Source organism: Copadichromis virginalis, linkage group LG8 (genome assembly GCF_057382275.1).
Source record: "Copadichromis virginalis isolate Kocher_CV1m ecotype Utaka linkage group LG8, C_Virginalis_male_GT1.1, whole genome shotgun sequence".
In the NCBI taxonomy this organism is placed as follows: Eukaryota; Metazoa; Chordata; class Actinopteri; order Cichliformes; family Cichlidae; genus Copadichromis; species Copadichromis virginalis.
Window position 1 is genome coordinate 27,631,593 of NC_140625.1, and position 19,197 is coordinate 27,650,789.

A 19,197-nucleotide genomic window follows, 5' to 3' on the forward strand; every position below is an offset into this window, starting at 1 on the left:
AGACATCGAGAAAGGCCTGGAGAACTGGTGCTGAAGAACACCTTAAAAAATACTGGCAACCACCAGTGCTGCCTCTCAATGTCACAGCAGACACACTTATAGTATCAGTTTCAAAATCCTACATTGCCTTGTTCTCAAGTTATCACATTCACGTAATTTTCAGAAAGCTTTTTCTGTCCTTGCCATCAAGCTCAGTGAGATTCGAACTTGTCCAAGATTTGTAGTAGATGCACCTGTGGTATCAATTTGAAAATCCTAAGTGACTTCCTTCTCGAGTTATCGCCTTCACAAATTAATGTGTCCCAGTGGGGTGACGCACATACCCCATCAGCCTTTTATGGCTGAGGAAAATATAAAGAAATGATGCGTGACTCAAGACTTCAGACTTCTTCTCAGTTCTCTAAACTAACTACACATGTTCATAGAACCTTAGTAGCAGATATTGAAAACCTATGTCAAGCAGTTTTTCAGAAAACTGAATAATTGAAATAAATGAATAACAGCTGTGATTTAATTCACATTAAGAAGTTTATCTTTCCCCTGGAATTTTGTCTGAGATGTTCAGGTAGAATCTGCTAAAAATAACACTCTGATCACACAGCCAGTTATTTAAATCTGGAAAAAATGTTTATTGAATAGAGAAAAAAAAAACAGGACAGTTTGTCAAAAATAAACACCACTGACTCTTTATTAACATTTTGGTGAAATAAATCTTAAGAGTGCCAAGTCAGCTGACCTCACCTTTCTTTCCAAATATAATCTGTAAAATCTGTGAATGCAGCTGCAAAAGATGCCGATATTTCAACTTCCTGCACAGCATCTTCAGGTAAACCCTGACAAACCGCAGATTCCATCTACTAAACAAAAAAGGCTACAAGTGTATTATTATTATTATGATTATGGTGATACAAACACCAAAACAGCCTCATGTACAAAAAAAAAGAAGAAAAACTTCACGTCACCCATATAAAATGTCATTTTTTGTGATATTACCAGCTTTCGTTTGGATTTCCTTAAACAGTTTTATAATTAGTGTTAATTTAATTTGTGAAAACGTCATGCCTGGAGGAGTTAGTATTTACAGACTGTGACATAAAGTCAGCTTGTGTCATTTGGCAAAGTCGTAAATGAGGCAACAATTTGCCAAACCTATGAAGGATAATGACCCTTTTGCTTTTTTTTTTTTGGATAAAATACATATTACACATAATGAGAAAACACCTCAAACAGAAAGCCATACACCTTTGTCATACACCCCAGTTCTGCTGCAACAAACCAGCGTACCGCTGGCTCTACTTCCAATAGAATCTAGACACAGAGATTCGAGTATGTTTGTATTAAAGGCTTCGCCACAGCGCTCAATCTCTCCGAAGGTTATTCAGACGCTCCTCCAGGTCTGCGTCTGCGTCGGCCAGGGTCGCCTGAGGCTCCGCCTTCTTCCCTCCTGCCACCGACAGGCTTCCGCCAGTGCTCGGCAAGCCTGAAATAAACACGGGGCGTTAAAAGAAAATATCCAGAGAGTCAAAGAAAAAAACGTAAAAGGGTTTTTTTTTCTTACTTGACAGTTCATCGGACAGGTTCAGACCCAGCTCATCCAGCACTTGGGACACAATGGCGTCGCTGTGTAGGAAGCACAGACATGGAGAGTAAATCAGAAGTCTGCCAGTCGTATTGATATTGGGTGCCAGATAAACTTCTTCTTTAAATGATTTTAAAGAAGACTGTTTAATAAATCATTTAATCAAATCAAAGGACAGCAGGGCCACCAGAGAGGGTATCTCACTACTGTCAATAAAAAAAAAAATTAAAAAAAACTTAAAAAAAAAAAAGTAATAGAATAAAAGAGTGTTCTAGATCTCAAACACACCAGATCTGTGATCACTTTTAGCTCATATTTGTCTTTTGTCCGTAAGTGTGTTCTGTTGTATATCTGTCAGCTTCGTTTCATGCTACCTGTCGGGGCGGGCACTACGGATGTAAATTAGCAGCTAAATTGCTTATTGTAGCTTCATTTTTACACAGCTGCTAAAGATGATGGGAAATATGATGAAATTAAAAGATGCAAAGGTTCTACTTCCACATAATTTATCTTATACTTTGATTTAAATGCTGTACTATACTGCTGTTGATATACCAGCACCCTTCTTTTAAACTGTTTATTCCAAACGATAGTTGTCCAATATTACACCTTTCTCATATTTTATTAGTTTTGTTTTTAATGTTTTAAAAATTTAAGAAAGATCACAACTACAGGAGCTTCCTGGCCTTGGAAATCCATTGTCAGGAAGCTCCACGTCCACAGTTTATGTGCTGATGTTAATGCTAGAGGAAGTTTGGAGCTCTACAGTTATGAACTCAGCAGAACGTTGGCAACTTCTAGACCCGCTCTGTAGCTTCATTTTTTAGTTGAGTTTCTCTGGTTCCTAAACACATGACTTGGTGCCATGCTGGCATCCTATTACAGTACCACGCTGGAAATCATTGAGCTCTTTGTTTCACAAATATTTGTAAAAAATAAATCACAGGCCTGGGTGATTGATTTATACACCTGTAGCATTGAGACTGAAAACACCTGAGATCCAAGATTAAGAGACTGAACAGCTCAGTACTTTGGTCTGGTCATGTTCCGATGCTCTGAGAATCCCTCACCTCTCCTCCTCATCATCCTCGTCTCCCATGGCGTCGTCGATGGCGTCGTTCATCATCTCTTCCTTCATGTCCATGATTTCACTCTGTCGCTCAAACTCCATCATGATCTTTTGGATCTGAGGCAGTTTCAGCTGTGGGGATGGGATGAATAAATGAGAGTCTGTCAGCACGTTGAGCACGGTGCATTACTATTTTTTAAAAGCTGGATCACAGAATGTTTGCTGGTTATCGGACCTGTCTGTTCATGGTGGCCATGGCTTTGGTGACGCCTTTCATCGCCTGCGCCATACTGTTGTTGGACTTCAGTGTCTGTATCTTCAGGCTGACCGCCTGAATGTTGGCTTTCATCATGATGAACTTCTTAACGTAGCGCCTAGTGCGCACTAAATCTTTGGCCATGATCTTGACGGCGTCCTGCAAAGACCGAAACGATAAAATCACTGTGAACATTCTTCCGGTACAAACGAAACTCTGCTCACAAGCCCCACGGCCTCACCATTTGCCCCTGTTTGGCCATTTTCTTGATGTCAGCGATAATCTTCTTCTCCTGCTGCTCCAGCTTCATTCGCTCCCGGTCCAGTTCTCGCATGGCTCGGTTGAGTGCCCGCTGATTCTGCCTCAGCATCTCCTCCGGAGTCTTCCTCCTTCCAAACAGGAAATCCATCTGGATGTGGATATAAGCAGAGGATCAAATTTGATCAAACAAATATCAGTTATGGCTCCTTTTTTATATTCCTGCAGTCCTCTGGGATCAGTAGCCATATGATGTGGTGATTGAGTAAGAAACAACAGGAACCATTGAAAGTACCCTCTACCTTCAGTTATAAAGTGAGATTAATCTATCTATCTATCTATCTATCTATCTATCTATCTATCTATCTATCTATCTATCTATCTATCTATAGGTTATCGAATACGCCAGTGCCTTTAAATCGTTTTTATCTGGTTCATTATTCGATTAATCAATCAGTTGGTCAACAGGTAACAGTCTTCCACAAAACAAAAAATGTCAAGGATTTCCCTTCTTCTCTGATGAGCTTCTCTGTCACACATGGAGTTAAAATAAATCCATGTGGGTCAAGATAACAAAAACAGGTAACAAAAACAAAAGATTAATAAAAATTTAAAATTAGAATGGAGAAAAATAAAAGTAACTGAAATTTTGATAAACGCAGACTGAAATTACATGAAAATATGGACAATGCAGTCTGCAGTTTTAGTCTCGGTGAGCCTGGTGAGGCTTTGTTCCACATTTCCTGAGACCTGAGATGACCACATGACTATGAATCAGCTCCCTTCAAAAACTCCTGTGTTTATATTGTGGTGTGTATTCTGATCACCAGTCCCCCCCACCCCACCCCCAAGTAAATATATAAATAATTAAAATTAAAAATACTAAAACTTACACCGATAACAGTGGACATTAATGGTTATTTTAAGCCTGAAATATCAGACATCATAATCCTAACTCAAACCTGAGCTCACTCCATTGGCTTACAAACACATTATTAATTATTAAAATCGCTTTTCATCATTACTGTGTCAATAAATTGATAAATAAATGCCTGACATTTGGTCATTTGGTGGATGTGAGAATAGGAGGAGGGGGGTTTGTATTTGAACTTCTCTGCCTTCCGTACAAATAAAACCCCCACTCTAAACAAATTTACAGCGACATTTTCTACACATATAAACGTGTTTCTAAGGCCGTCTCAGGCTGTCACGAGCCCCTGTTTACTGGACGGTTACTCAGCAGTCAGTTATGTGACCAAAGGCCTGAAGTCTAAATCCAGCCTTGTTTAGCTCGGTTGTTCTCCCCCTCTGGCAGGGCAACAAAAACCAACAGGTAACCCCACCACAGCGTGAGGCCGGCGGTTAAATCTCACCGTGTGCGGTGGAGACGGGGGTCCAGACGGCGAACACGGCGCGAAGAGGCGTCAGCTAAGACTTCTGCTCGAAACAAATTTAAACGGTTATTTGTTTTCTTTCCTACGCTTCCGTGTTGCTAGACTTTTACTTCCCGGAAATTACGCCATCGCGCACACCCAGGCAGACGTCAGTTTTACCATGGCGTCACATTTGTCACGTGCCTACAGTCGACACCGAGAAAGACAGACATACATTTCAAAATAAAAGCTAGAGAACTCTTATACAGTAAAGCTAGCTAAAAAGATAGCTACAAACTATTGTTATTTATTTTATTTATTTATTTTTTGCGTTTAACTTAATTCTTAACAAAGGAAGCTGTAACAAGCTGTAACAAAGGAATCTTACAGCCATACAGTGCTGTGATAAAGCTATTGGCCCCACCCTAATTCTTTCTTTTTGATTTTTGTCTTTTTAAAAATATTTGTCACAGTTGGGAAGTTGGGAAATAAAACATATAGAAAAATATACTGATTAAAATTAAAGCAAAGCAAAACATGCAATAACGATAAAATTATACAAATAAAACCAAATAGATAATACAACAGAAAAGTAATTAAATAACAGTTTATCCATAGAAATAGACGTTTAATGACCAGTACGAAAATGAAACTAAATATTACAACAGCAACAAAATAACATGTCAGACTTGACCCCGTAAGAAAAATGTTATTTATGCGAAATGTATTATTTTAATTCCACACATTTCCAGCTTTGGGTGACGCCTGTCATCAGACTAGCAGTCTCAGGCTTTTATTTTGTAGGGTAAATGACTCCACGTCAGGTCATAATATCCGCTGCTTGCTGAGACTGGATTGCACATGTGCGTAAAGGCTACAAGCATGTCTGCTGAGATAGGAAGTTGGTTCTTTAACTCATCGTGACAGATTATCAGTGAAGGTCTCTGACACATCTGTGGATTGATGGACTTCTCGGGAAGCTGATTCGAGTTTCTCCAGTGCAGAGGCTGCCCCTTGTATAAATATGGCTGGATTTATTGCAAATCAGCACAGGTTGCTGCTTGTATTGAACAGAAGATTTCACGCACCTTTATCAGCCTCCCAGGTTGCCTTTTACTACGTAACAGCTTCACACCTGAACCCAAAGGACAGCAAGGTCAGCCCTGTAGCGAGGGGGCGCTCCAGGGTCCAGCACAAGCCTGCAGAAGGGCAGGAGCATGAGGGGTCAACTCAAAGAAAAGTGTTTAAAAGTGAGATCTCACTGCTGCAGAAGCAGATGAGGGGAGATGACTTCAGAGTGTCACCTGAACTCAGGAAACTGTGCTTGGAAGATTTCCCTGCAGAGAGGGAGAGGCAGGTGAAGCAGAAACCTGCACCTGAAGCCAAATCTAAGGACTGCGAGGTTGTTTTTGGCGTTGCTCCCTGCTTCTTGGCTCTCACTCAGGGAAGGAGGAGGGTCCGTAAGCTGTTTGTAAAAGATGGCGAGGCCTCTCACAGGGCGTCTGTGTTGAAGGTGTGCGAGGAGGCTCATCTGCGAGGAGTTCGAGTCCATCGGGTCAGCAGGAAGGAGCTGGACAAGATGTCCAATGGGGGAGTCCATCAGGGAGTGTGCCTGCTTGCCAGTCCCCTGAGCTACCTCACCGAGGACTCTGCACCCAGCAGGAAAGATGCTCCACTGTGGCTCGTTCTGGAGAGAATCCACGACCCCATGAACCTCGGCGCCATCCTGCGCTCTGCTTATTTCCTCGGGGTGGACAGAGTCGCCAGCAGTCTTCGCTACACCTGCCCGCTGTCTCCAGTGGTCAGCAAGGCGAGCTCGGGCATTATGGAGGTGATGGGGGTGTATGGATATGAAAACCTTGCAGAGATGTTGAAGCTGAAGATGGAGCAGGGCTGGCAGGTGGTTGGCACAGTGGGACAGGAAGCAGAAGTGTCGCAGATGCCCATCACCAAGTGTTCAGACTTTAAAATGACCAAACCCACGTTGCTGCTGATGGGAGGAGAAGGAGAAGGACTCTCCAAGGAGCTGCTCTCCACGTGTCAGACACTTCTCACCATCCCAGCGGGCAGGGAGCTGGTGCCTGGCATCGAGTCTCTCAACGTTTCTGTAGCCACAGGCATCCTGCTGCACTCTTTGCTGTCCTCCAGGAGCTCGACCACATGACAGCCACCTCAAATAGCCTCCCAAATGAAGATGCAAGGTCACTGACAACACAACCAACCACAGGAATAAATAGTTCAGTGTAATCTTGAGTACAAATTCATAGAAGACCAAACCAGAGCCCTCATACTCTTCTCTGCTGTTGTGTCTAAAAACGACTATTCCTGAAAACAGGACTGAGTAGCATTTGCTGGAAACAAAAAACACAACCCACCTGTTTCAAGAAGTTACGTAGCCTTTAAAATAAATACACATTATTTATTTATTGCCTATTTTCAAGATTGATGTTGTCAGTGGAAACCAACAAGTCTCTGCGTGATTGTTTCCTGGGATTTGTTGACTATATTTTCTCTGCTATCTGTTATTTGGCATTGATGTTATTTGATACTTGTTACTTGATATCAATGTTTTAAGTCATCTTACTGTGTAATTTGTATCTTTGTACAGCACTTTAGTCAACGCTACTGTTGCAATTAAATGTGCTATATAAATAAACTAAACATAGGTAAACGTCCACATTTTCAAACCTTATCCATGTGTGTTTTGATTCAGTACCGGAGTACGTCCTGGTCGCCCAGCATCAGGACTGTGTAGTGTCTATTATTTTTATGTCTTTTGCTCACATTTTAAGGTAGGTTTCTGTATAATCAAACATGGATTTGGGTACGCCAAAGTTTCAAGGTGCAAAATGTCCTCCACATGTCAGTTTGAGGAACTTTTGATTGCACAATTGAAGCATGAGGACCAAGCGTGACAGCTACACTTTTACTGTGTTTTGCTCCACACAAGGTTTCTTTTATCCCCCTCACAAATGTTGCTGTCCTCCTCACAGACCCTTGGTTGTGTGATGATACAGTAAATCTAATTATGATTTTTCTGCATTTGCAAAAAAATATTTGGTAACACAGTGTTTCTTGTTTAAGTTTTGGTCCTCCTCCAGAGGCCTGGATGTTTGAGGATTTGATGGTTCGGCTGCACCTTCCTGAACAGAGACCTCTGATGTTGTTCCCAGAGACTGTTGGAGCCATGATTCCAGCTCCTGTTACCAGTGGGACGCTTTGATTTTACCTTCCAGTTGTTCCTTGAGCCACTGGGAATTCTTGATTATCTCATATCCCTTCTATCTAATGCTACTGTCAGCTGCTATTGCCCAATCTATCACAGCTGCTGTCTTCTGCTCTTTTGCAATCACCGCTATCTCTGATTGGTTGGCCAGCAGCTGCTTGTGTATCCCACAAGATTCTCATCCACCTCAGAGGTGTCTCCCATCACAACAGATAGGTTCCAACCCCTACCCGCTACTTTAGGTTGGATAAGTGGCGGGTAGGGAATGGCAGATAACTTTTCGGACTATTCCTCCAAAAATGTGCATATGTATATATGTATGTATATATATATGTTTCAGCATATAACTTACATTTTAAGTCAACTGATTTCAATTTTCTCTTTATCTGCTGTCTTTTGTCTTCGCCTTACACATTATTTATTGTACACATGTTGACCCTTGACCAAAGAAAAGAAACACCTGTGGAATAAGTGACACCATAATGACTCATATGCATTTACTGCCCCAGTACACCATGACAATGAGTAGACATGCACAGCACAGTAGGAGGACCTCCCCTAAGTGGAATGCAGCCCTGATTAATAAACCAGTGCTTTTCCTGCTGAGACATGCCGACTGTCCGCTGAGGAAAGAAGACTGCGGTTACGCTTCACATCAAACACTACGTGTCCAAAGGTTTGTGAACATATGATCACAGCAGCGGGGAATTTATCAGTCACAAGACCATCAGTGACGTGCAGCACTGATACTGGCTGATAAGGTGTCGATCACATCTGCTGCTTTAGTTTATCTTGGAGGCATGAATAAGGGTGACGTCAGGGCTCCATGCAAGCTTGTCAGGTTCTTCCTCACCAAACTGTAAAACTATTTACTGAAGCCCAGGGCAAATGCACAATTTTTATTGGTTGTCAGATTGTAAGCTCATAGTTTTGCTCATCTCCTGTGACAGGTGTGTTCCCATGAGTGTTGTCTTCTTCTTTACTATCAGGAAAAACAAGCAGTTCTTACACTTCTATTAACAAGAATCCTAAGAATAAAGGAAAGACAGTAGGAGATGTCTACATACTTTTGGTCATGTTACTGAGATAAGATCTCCATTTAAAAAACACTTTTCGTTTTTTTGTAGAAACTGAAAACTTAAAGTGACATTTACAAATTAATGAAAAAATAAAAAGTTTGTGGAAATATACTAATTTTTTTTGTTTAAACCTTTACAACTAAAACTGCAAATACAAACCAACTTTCATTATCTAGCAAAGAAAATAGCATTTGAAGAGAATATAATGAAAGCTAGAACAAAACAGATACATAAAAGTTAATTTTTCATATTCTGACTGCTGTCAGACATCTCTGACACAGTCATTTCCTAGATTTTTATATAAATAAAGTATTTTTTTATTATTATTTTCATATAATGGCTTTCATATCAGTTACACACATCAGTGATTTACTCAGGAGGTTCGACCTGTGCCTAAATGATACTTTTCATCAGGTGGTAATTAAGTCCTTTTGGACTGCACCAAGATCCACATTTTTTCCAGAAAGCTAAAAGCTTTCCAAGCTTTCACTATAACAGCTATTTACATCCAAACCAATCCTCACTCTTAAGAGGTCAAACTTAGTTTGGTAAATCTTATTTAGGATTTTAACATTCACCCTTATACTTTCTGCTTTTCTTCAACGTCAAATTTCAGAATATGATCACAGTTTATCAGTTTTAATTTCTATTATTAGAATTTTTGTCTTCCAATTCACTTAAACACAGGTTAGTCACCAGTGTGGGTTTCCTCATTTTAGTTTAAGTGCTTCAAATTTTTTTAATTGTGTTTTTTGTTATTTCAGTGGTAGTTTTAGCTTGTCTTTATTATGTAATGGGTGGCATTTGTCAGGGACAGATGAAATGTTTAAAACTGTCGCATAATAAAATAGTGGTTTAACACATTTGCAAATAAGCGAAAGATTCCCAGTTTCATCACAGGAGTTGGCACAAGTCCCTTTCGGGTTGTGTCAGGAAGTGTGTCTAGTGTAAAAAATCTGTCATAACCGCCACATGGAATGACCTGCTGTTGTAGCTCCTTTTAAATAAGCGTCAGGGGCGGATCTAGAGAAATTGTCTCAGGGTGGCATGAGGGTGGCATGGAAATCAGATTGGGTGGCAAAATCAAAGCTTTTTTAAAAAAAAACCAAAACGCAGGTTTTACATATGGTTAAAATGATTCAAATGCAGTAAGTATACACATGTTATGTAGACCACATAGTTAAACATTCAGTTACATAAAACATGTGAATTTTGAGTTTATGCACTGTACAGCCTGTATAATAAATAAATATGTAGCCCAATACGTATAAAATCCAGAAAGCAACACAACATGGGGCGGTTCATTTACAAGGAAAGGTCTAACTTAAGTTTCGCTTTTGGAAAAAAATTACACTGTCAGGAACAAGATTTTAAATTTGTATTTCACCTTCAAATTGTTTTATTTTATTTTTTACCTTGCCTTGCTTGGCATCATTCTTTTCAGCACAACCTCACGTGTCTGAATTTACAGTTATTTTTTCATTGACATACTGTATTAACACAACTGATCTGAAATCACACAAAAAACATAAAATCCTAGTAGTAGTTTTTTTTTAACTGTAAAAACCACAAACATGTTTAGTAAATTATTTTCACAACTTCAAATGCAAATATAAATTGTATATTTTGAAAACTTATGCATACATTTTGTAAACAATAAAGTTATATACAACTATTTATCTAAAAATGCAGCCAACACATCTGGTGTTTGTTTTTTTTAAAAAAAAAAATTGTACAGCCATTTAAAAATACTACTATAACTAAAACGAGAAAACAATCAGGTGTTACGATAAAATGTCCCAGAAATTATTTTTGCCAGTACAAAGACAGAGGAGAAAACCACAGGGATAAACCCTGCAGGCCTCTAAATAGGTCTTTCACTTCTCTGGTTTTCCACCTGGAGACAGTTTACATTGCACACTAAGTATACCCTAACTCTAAGATCTAAAAAAAAAATCTTACCCCCCCCCCCCCCCAACCAAAAAAAAAAAAAAAAATCACTATGAGGGTGTCCAAATTCATAGGCGACACCATCACACCCAAAACCTCCCCTTCTTCCTAATCATACGAAACCCACGTGTTGCCGTTTCCACCAATAGGAAAGAGGTGGCTATTTTTCCTTATTTACTGTTTTCGCGCTGTCCTTAGAAGACGCTTTTTTTCTCTTTATGTGCAAAAATGTTATGTTGTAGACATTGAAAGAAATATTATATATTATAATTTGGCTCTTTAAAAATCTTCTGGGTGTGGAGCTTCTTTATGAAAACTAAAAACCTGACAGGACATCTCGGTCTCCATAGGGTGGCAGTAGCGGAGTAGCAGTAGCAGCGGAGGTACCAATCAGCCTGCCTGATGACTGAGGAAGAAGAGCGGAGCACACAATGCACTGCACGGTTGACAAGGGTTGTGTCTCCCTGGTTTTCGCGATAAATCTCCAGTTCAGTACAAACTCTCGAAGAGGCAGCAGTGGAACCGACCTGTTTCTTTCTTTATAACCTACACACTGGATTTATCGAGGGAAAAAAAGAATTCGGTGACCGGAAACGACGGCGATTGGTCAAGCTTCTCCTAAACATTGGATTACAGAGGCTGCATGAAGGAGCTGCCCAGCCCAACGGGGCTCGGCCGACACCCTCGTTTATGGAAATCGACCCCGAGGCTTTGATGCTTGGGCCTCGGTTTTTTTCCTTTATGATGGAGGTGGAACGACTCAACAGTTTTATGTGAAGGAGAGGGATATTATTTCGTGGATAATTCGTAGAATAAAAACCCGCTTCCGTATTCTTCCTGCTTCCTCTTAAAAAATTAGAGATAGTTGGTTGTTGCTAACAGCTGGATTGGCTAACGCTGACTAGCATCCATGCTAATGTTACGTCTTTCTTTTGATGCGACTCAGCTACCACTATCGGCCATCAACAACCCGACAGGAGAAGATTTTGCCCTCTTGGCTGCTGATTATTAGTTATATTCACACTCCACAGCCCGGCTTATCAGTGTTTACAGAAACGTTTTAAGAATAAAGTTGTATTCTTAGTTTGTCGGGCTTATATTATTATAAATTGAATTAGCCGCGTATAGGCTAACTGACGTTCGCTAACAGCAGCCATTTACTATTTAAAGTAAAGCAGACAGCTCTTTTTATTCCTCGTAAGGCGTAAATTAGAGTAACTGTCAGTATTAAACGTTCAGTTTCACAGTAATATGCAACGTCTCGTAATAGTCGTTATCAGGCCTGGCTAACTAGCTAATCAATTTGCTACTAATTTTGTCAGCGTGTGCAGAAATTAAGGAAATCACAAACAGTTTGTTGATTTAATCTGTGCCGAAAACAGCATTATTTTCAATCTGTTACTCCTGCGGAGGCAATCTCGCCCTGCTTTGGGTGTAACACAGCCAGACTTGTGTTTTATTGTTTACATGTTTACAACTTGTGTGGTTATCGCTTGGATTTCCTGCTAGCTAGCACGCTAGCTAACGTTAGCCGTCAACGACACACAATCAGCGATGTCCTGACATTCGCGTTAATGTCGCCGATGTTTTGAATTCCCATGTGGATGTAAGTTTGTTTTCAGATTTCAGAAATGACACTAACATTTCGCCGAGAGAACGGCACTGATGCCAGCAGCATACTGCTGTCAGAGGACGGTAAATAATAGCCACTGGTTTCCATTAACGCCATTTTAACAGAGGTTCTCGGAGAGGGCCTGTGTGGTGGTGTTTTTATTCGCGGTTCGGTACCTTCAACCGGGCCGGGACTTGCGTAAAAAAGTGCCTTTGGGAATCTCACCTAAGTTGCGAAAAGGAGGTGGCATTTGAACATGGAGGGCCCGAGCCGAAACACCGGATTCAGGCAGAGCCGGCGATCCCGTTCCCAGCGCGACAGGGAGCGGCGGAGGAGGCGAGTGGATCTGGCCGAGGAGCGGGCCACATCCCTGTCCTCGGGCTCCGATCGGGAGGCATGTGGGACCAACAGCGTGCTGGGTCCCGGTGGGAGAGAGTGCCGACCAGGGTTTGGCAGACACAGGCCTCCACGCCGGAGGAAGAGGGAGTCTGTGTCCTGCGAGGAAGAAATCATTGATGGCTTCGCTATTGCGAGCTTCATCAGCTTGGAGGCTCTGGAGGTAATTGTCATAATTTGGTGTTTTTTACACCCCACTAATCAGCTGTTATTCATGTGTACTTTCAGCGTTAGTGTTCGGTGGGGATTTGGCACCCTCCTTTCCTCTAATTTATTAAATAATCACCATCCTCGTAGGTGGTTGCTTTAATACTCATCTTTGTAAATTAAATCATCCAAGGGTGTGAAGGGATGCAGATTGAGCCCCTAAAGCGTGACAACAATCCACTCCCCAATCCTCTGATGGCTCCTGGAGAGGCCTCAATTATTCATGATCTAATTTTTAGAGGTGTTGATGAGCTGTGAAGTGGCCTTTGTAGATAAAGCAAGAACAAGAAAAACATTAAGAAAAGATCGTTTAACTATTTTCTGAGTTTGCGCTGTCACAAAGCTTTTCTTCAGACTCTCAAGATTTAAAGTCAGGACGCATATCGATGTCAGTACCTCATATTGAATCCAGTTTTGATTCTAAAGGTGTTAAATAAACCAGTAAATGCAGATAATACTGACTCTATGCCCCCAAGTCACCCCAAAATGCCCATTTGGAGAAGAACAGTCCCTGATATGTATTTGATGGGTTTTCTGGCTCAAAATTAGGCCTTTGATGGGTGACTACACGCATAAGCATGACTGATTCCCATATAGTCATAAAAAGTGTATGTGTTTCCTGATTTTTCCCTATGTGATAAAAAGCATGTGCCAAAGGTAGATCAAGTTAAACCCAACTTCAAAAAAAACTGTACTGCTTTGGCCCTTTGGTGGAAGACCAATTTTTTGTATGTACGTAGCAAAAAAAGTACATTTTACGTTTAATTATTTACAAGATGTTGGCATATGGTAATTTGTGGATAATCTTTGATAGTAGTTTAATCTGCCTTTGTGCTGATGTCATTTGCGCGCGTCTTACATCTGCATCAGTTTGAGGAAGCAAATTATTTGCCAATAGGTCCCACAGTAAAACTGCCCATTCACACACATACAGCTGCGCTGTTCTTCTAGGTAACTTCATTTTACAGTCAAATGGACCCATGAAGTATTAGAAACTGCTAACAGAGAAAAAGGAAAGAGACCTGCCAAAAAATTTACTGCTCTATACCAATGAAACGTCGTAAGTCCCTTTTTGTTAAAAAAAAAAGAAACCATATCCTGTCTGTAGTTTTTCTGTAAAACATTTTTAAAAAGGGACTTTTCCAAATTAGACAAACAGACTGTGTTAGTTTGCATGAATTTACCTGCAAGTCATGCTGAGTTTATTTGCCTTTTTAAGTGTAATCTAAGTAGTTTTGCTCAAAATGACCCCATGGAATTTTGGCCATTGAAAACACAAATATATTTAAACTTGAATAAAAGTTGGGCCTAATATAAAATAAAACTCGTTAATGTTTTAAATGTGGGACATACAGTGCTGTATGCCAGTCAAATGTTTAAAAAAAAAAAACAACAAAAAACTAGCAATTTTTAGATCTCAGGTATAAGGAAATGTATATTTAATGTGGCTCTTTTTGGTGAAGGAAAATCAGCATAAACTAAACTTTTATAAGTGGGTTCAATTTACTCCAGTTTAAAATGCATTTTTATTTTTCAAATAGCTGAAAATCACATACTGCATAGCTTTTGCGGTAAGCGTAGGTGAACCAGTCATGCTTATTTTTTTTTTTGCAGTCACTCCTGAAAGACGAGAAATATCCTGCATATGCGTGTCATATCAGAGTTGTGCCATCTGAAAAACGTGCCTTTGGTGGTGACTAACAGTGATCAGTCCGGATGTAGTTAAGGCAAAGAGTCTGTGGGACCATACTTAACAGAAGTCTGCAGATTTTCCTGTATTTTAGGACTCACTGTAAATGGTTATTTCTGTCAAATAAGATTAAAAAAAATTGTCAACTTAAAGCAAAATCAACATCAACTTTCAATGTAATTTGATTGATTTGCTCCATTGAACCTTTTCACCATTACTCTCTTTGACCTTTATATTGTTTGTGACATTCCAGCAACTGGTTAAATTTATCAGCAGTTTTCTGAAAGAGTGATTTTTTTTTTCCCCCCTGTTTAAATAATTTTGTTGTTGTAATTTGTCGTTGCCTTGAGGGCTGATACTTTCCAGCAGTTCGTCAAAGAAAGGCGACAAGGCTGAATAATGATTGTTTGTAGCGGAGATGCGTTACTCGTCTCACCGCTCCGCTGATTTTTCTTCTCACTGCTGGGGGTATATAAGTAGGGAAGATAAATGGCCAGAAAAATGAGAAACCATGTACACTCCTTACTGTAGATTTTTCTCAGAAAGGTATTGATTAAACTCTTGAGTAATTGTTTAGACTGTAAGTTGTTATATCAATTTTATTTATCCTCTATAGAGAAATTTTGGTTGCTCTTAAAGACACATGTTAAGTTCTTTTAACCAGTTTAACAATCAGTTTCTTTTTCTCAAGCAATTTGGACATTTTTCTTCATTAAATGGTCCAAATATTTCAGTCAAATAAGGTTGTTACCTGAAGTTATTCCTCAAAGACTTATTGTGAGCCAAGAAAAATCTCATACATATTTATTTATTGCATATCAAAGTTTTTATTTGCTTAAAATGTGCTGTTGGGGGGTGACTGCATACCTAAATATGATTGGGTCGCATGTAATAAAGAGGGAAAAAGTATTACCTTATATTCTTTGGTAAAAACTCTGGACACCACAGGTAAAAGACGCCCTTTGAAAGGGAGGTCATGTACAATGCTTCAGTTAAATATATTGTCAAAACAAGCAATATAATTGAGTCCACACACAAACAGCTCCAGTAATATCCTCATGCTGGCTCATCTTTTTTTTTTTTTTTTTTCTATTTTTATGAACAGCAAAAATTAGGACTAATAAGCCTGTAGCTTGCCTTTGGGTCTTTGGCCTCAGGCTTACACATTAATGCTTATTTATCCACATTTAAATCCACATATTTTTTCTCCTCCTTATCAGATGGACTGTTCTTTGAAGCCCAGTCAGCGAACTGATATGCTGGGAAGGAGGAACAAGGGGAAGAGAGGGCCGGAGGAGAACGGCGGAGGACCGCTGTCAGAGCCGGAGGAAGGAGCCCCGCCCAGCAGCTATTGGAATAATAGTAGAAATAAGAGAAGAAAGATAGAGGTGAAACTGACTTTACTACCATGTTAGATGTCACTGAGATAATTCCTAATCAAACACACAATGTTTATACTTCTGTAGCGGTAATCACCTGTATATCCTGCTATTGAGAAAATGACCTTGTAAAACAGGTTCACATTCACGCTCTTGCACGAATTTTGACAACACCCATCGTCCAGGCAGTCCAGAGTGATTAATCACATCCATGAAAGGTTTAGAGCTAACTGAAACTCACTGAAGCTTATTTTATTCCTTTTTTCCCCCCTTAGGGGCAACCTCTGGAGACTGGCTATATTGTAAGTTTCTTTTCTGCTAATGTCCAGTGTTTCCCACACAGACTTTATTTGGGCATGCCTCATTTACTAGACATGAAGCTCTACACAGTATAGCCTGCCATTACTTAAATTGCACACTTTTATTTCTTAGCGTATTAACAGTGTCATAATTATAACATTTGTTTAACTAATCCGACATAACAATCTTTCTCTACTCTGTCCATGAGTGCACTGCTGTAAAGGAAAAGGCTGCGCTTTGTTTAGAACACAGAACATATTAAATGTTATGAAAATATCCAATTTTATCATTCGTGACAAACATTATCTGTATGTCATAGACTTAAAAATCATGTGGTCCACATGGTAACAAGGAGACAAAATAATTTAAAATTTCTGAAACTATTACAATAATACTTGATGGAACAAATAGTGAAGTAAAAAATATAAATGGAAAAAGCAAAGAAAAGTTGGAATCCATGTATTTCTGCTTGCATGCACACAGGCATACGTGGATGTGCAGACTGTGTCCGCTGATGTGTTGCAAAGCATGCCCAGCAGGTTTTAGTTTCCATTAGATTGATCTAATCTCTTCCTGTTAAGATCAGTCTAAATAGTTGAGCTTGTCTCAAACTTGAGATATAACTGGAGGCATTTCCCCTGGAAAAAAAAGGGTTTAGATTTATTGATCTACTAAAGTAGATATAAATCCCTTCTGGGTTGCATTGGGAAGGCCACAGTGTTAAAAACATGCAGAGCTACCTGCTCGGGGGGGGGTCCCTTGTGAATAGGGGAGCAGCCAAAAATAGACTTGCGCTGAGAGAATGGGATGATTGATTTACATGAGGACAATCCTGCTTGCTCTCATTTTAATCCCTCTGATGTCTAAATCATCATCTGTGACAGCCCCAACTCTAGCTCCTGTCCCTGTATTACAAGAAAGGCAGAAAGGACTTTACATGTTTGTTTTCTTTGGACACCTGTTATGATGTGACACTATAACAGAAATACAACAGGCAGAGCTGAAGATGCTAAGGGTGACCAGGATGGACAGGATTAGAAACGAGTATTTCCGAGGGACAGCTCAGGTTGAGCAGTTTGGAAACCAAAGTTAGAGAGGTGAAGCTGAGGTGGTTTGGACATGTGCAGAGGAGGGATAGTGGATATACTAGGCAGGAGGAAAAGAGGAAGAGCTCAGAGGAAGTTCATGTAAAGGAGGGGACACACACACAGGGTTGGTGTGACAGGAGGATTCAAGGGGTGGATGGAGGCAGATAATCTGCTGTGGCAACCCTTAAAAGCAGCAGCCAAAATAAGAAGAATTGTCATTTAGAATGATTAATGTCTTTATCCTGAGATAACAAGACTTTGGAGTTTGGCTTGAAAGTGAAACTGGGACGAGAGGCAGTTTATTATCACTCTGCTATTTATTATCATAACGTGTACATAATCTAATTTATTTAAGAAAATGTGTGCCCCACAGATAGTTTACTTTGCGAGTCATGTCACTGTGATTTAAAAAGTTAATCTGAAAACATGGTAAATGAATTGGAAAATGTAAAACCGGGAACATGGTGGGAAATAAAACAAATGAATCTAAAATATGAGGAATCAAGGCAAAATATTAATAAGAAAAAGAATAGAATAAACCCCACTAGGTTAATATTTTAAAATATAATTCTGTGGGGAAACACTGTTGTGATGAAGTTGGTTTACATTCGTTGGCTGACATATTGTAATAAACATAAATGTTTTCTTCTGCCTTATTTTCCTCTTTCAGTGTGACACAGAGAGTGACACAGGAGACAAGGTGTGTGTTGTTTACCAATATTCTTATCAAGAGTTTCCATGTTTGGTTATGTTTGTGTAGATAAAATTATTATTATTATTAGAGGGATCCTACCACAGTCATGTTCTCTTCAGTTGTAATCTTAAAAAATGTGTTGATTAAAATGGAGACTCGTTCTAATAAAATCCTCCTCTTGTTTTCCTGTGTAGGCCTCCGACAATGACATGGATCCAGTGTTCACAGTCAGCACTAGGAAAGGTTTGAGAAATTTACTATTGGCATTTCTTTCCTGCTGCTTTACATTCAGGAAACGCTGAACTGATGTGTCAGTCAGTGGGCTCCCACAGGGCTAAACTTAGATCTTAACAGAAAACGAGTTAAACAGGCTCAATTGTTTTCGTTCTTTTAGTTATTACACAAAGTGGAGCTGATTAAAATCTGCAGATAATGAAATGAGAGAATACAGACATGTGCTGCATACGGAAACATGAGGTGGAAGGAAACGTTAGAAAAATATTTTGGAGACCTGGAGAGGGTACAGAAGATGGTATCGTCACTGTCTGAGACTTCTTTTAATCTCCAGCAAAAGTATTGTTAGATTTAAAATAGAACCCACTTGCTTTTTGTTTCATTTACCTCAGTTTATTTTATTAAGATAAGAAAATACCATCTTAAATACAAACTAAAGAAGACAAAGAGCCACTGCTACTCTGCATTAAAAGGAGCTGCTTAAGGTGGTTTGGGTATCTGACTCAGACAACACCTCCTAAATGAGGCGTTTTACGCATGCCTGCTGTGGAGGAGACCCAGAAAACGCCTTCTTATCCCCCACCAGAAGAAGTGGGGGAGCTGGCTGGGTGAGGAGGTCTGGGCCTGTCTTAGACTGTTAGACTGAGACTCTGATCCGGACCTGGAAAAGTGATATAAAATGGATGGATGGATAAACCCATCAGTGGTTATTCAGTTTTGTTGGATGTATTCATCAAAGGAACAATTATGAAAACAATTATAAACATAAATGTGTATGCTTTGTAAACCTTTCAGAAGCTTAGTGGT

At 39.8% G+C, this 19,197-nt stretch overlaps 3 protein-coding genes across 8 annotated transcripts in view; 2 read left to right on the plus strand and 1 right to left on the minus strand.

Annotated features, from left to right (window-relative positions):
* Positions 1 to 605: 605 nt before the first annotated feature.
* Positions 606 to 4,673, minus strand: chmp2a (charged multivesicular body protein 2A). Its single transcript, XM_085466893.1, has 6 exons — positions 4,536 to 4,673; positions 3,146 to 3,313; positions 2,884 to 3,063; positions 2,650 to 2,780; positions 1,559 to 1,620; positions 606 to 1,480 (listed from the first exon to the last, which is right to left on the minus strand). Exons 2-6 carry the CDS (start codon positions 3,311 to 3,313, stop codon positions 1,359 to 1,361), a joined length of 663 nt encoding a protein of 220 aa, XP_085323019.1. The 5' UTR covers positions 4,536 to 4,673; the 3' UTR covers positions 606 to 1,358.
* fbrs (fibrosin) overlaps positions 4,355 to 19,197 on the plus strand; it is a 32,695-nt gene continuing 17,852 nt past the window's right edge. For 4 of the 6 annotated variants that reach the window (XM_085466885.1, XM_085466891.1, XM_085466889.1 and 1 more), the window contains exons 1-5: positions 10,967 to 12,961; positions 15,916 to 16,083; positions 16,350 to 16,376; positions 18,133 to 18,162; positions 18,351 to 18,399. In XM_085466885.1, coding sequence (XP_085323011.1) covers positions 12,659 to 12,961; positions 15,916 to 16,083; positions 16,350 to 16,376; positions 18,133 to 18,162; positions 18,351 to 18,399 — 577 coding nt within the window. In that variant the 5' untranslated portion in view covers positions 10,967 to 12,658. Of the gene's footprint in view, positions 4,496 to 10,966; positions 12,962 to 15,915; positions 16,084 to 16,349; positions 16,377 to 18,132; positions 18,163 to 18,350; positions 18,400 to 19,197 lie in introns of those variants that run through there. The other 2 variants (XM_085466886.1, XM_085466890.1) reach the window with 2 other exon arrangements.
* On the plus strand, positions 4,759 to 7,217 carry mrm1 (mitochondrial rRNA methyltransferase 1 homolog (S. cerevisiae)). Its single transcript, XM_085466892.1, has one exon. It carries the CDS (start codon positions 5,560 to 5,562, stop codon positions 6,697 to 6,699), a length of 1,140 nt encoding a protein of 379 aa, XP_085323018.1. The 5' UTR covers positions 4,759 to 5,559; the 3' UTR covers positions 6,700 to 7,217.

Coding starts and splice junctions, on each gene's coding strand:
- chmp2a (XM_085466893.1), bottom strand. CDS start 3,313: ATGGATTTCCTGTTTGGAAGGAGGAAGACTCCGGAGGAGATGCTGAGG. Junction 3,064..3,145: donor TGGCCAAACAGGGGCAAATG/GTGAGGCCGTGG, acceptor CGGTCTTTGCAG/GACGCCGTCAAGATCATGGC. Junction 1,621..2,649: donor GAGGATGATGAGGAGGAGAG/GTGAGGGATTCT, acceptor CTTCCTACACAG/CGACGCCATTGTGTCCCAAG.
- mrm1 (XM_085466892.1), top strand. CDS start 5,560: ATGGCTGGATTTATTGCAAATCAGCACAGGTTGCTGCTTGTATTGAAC.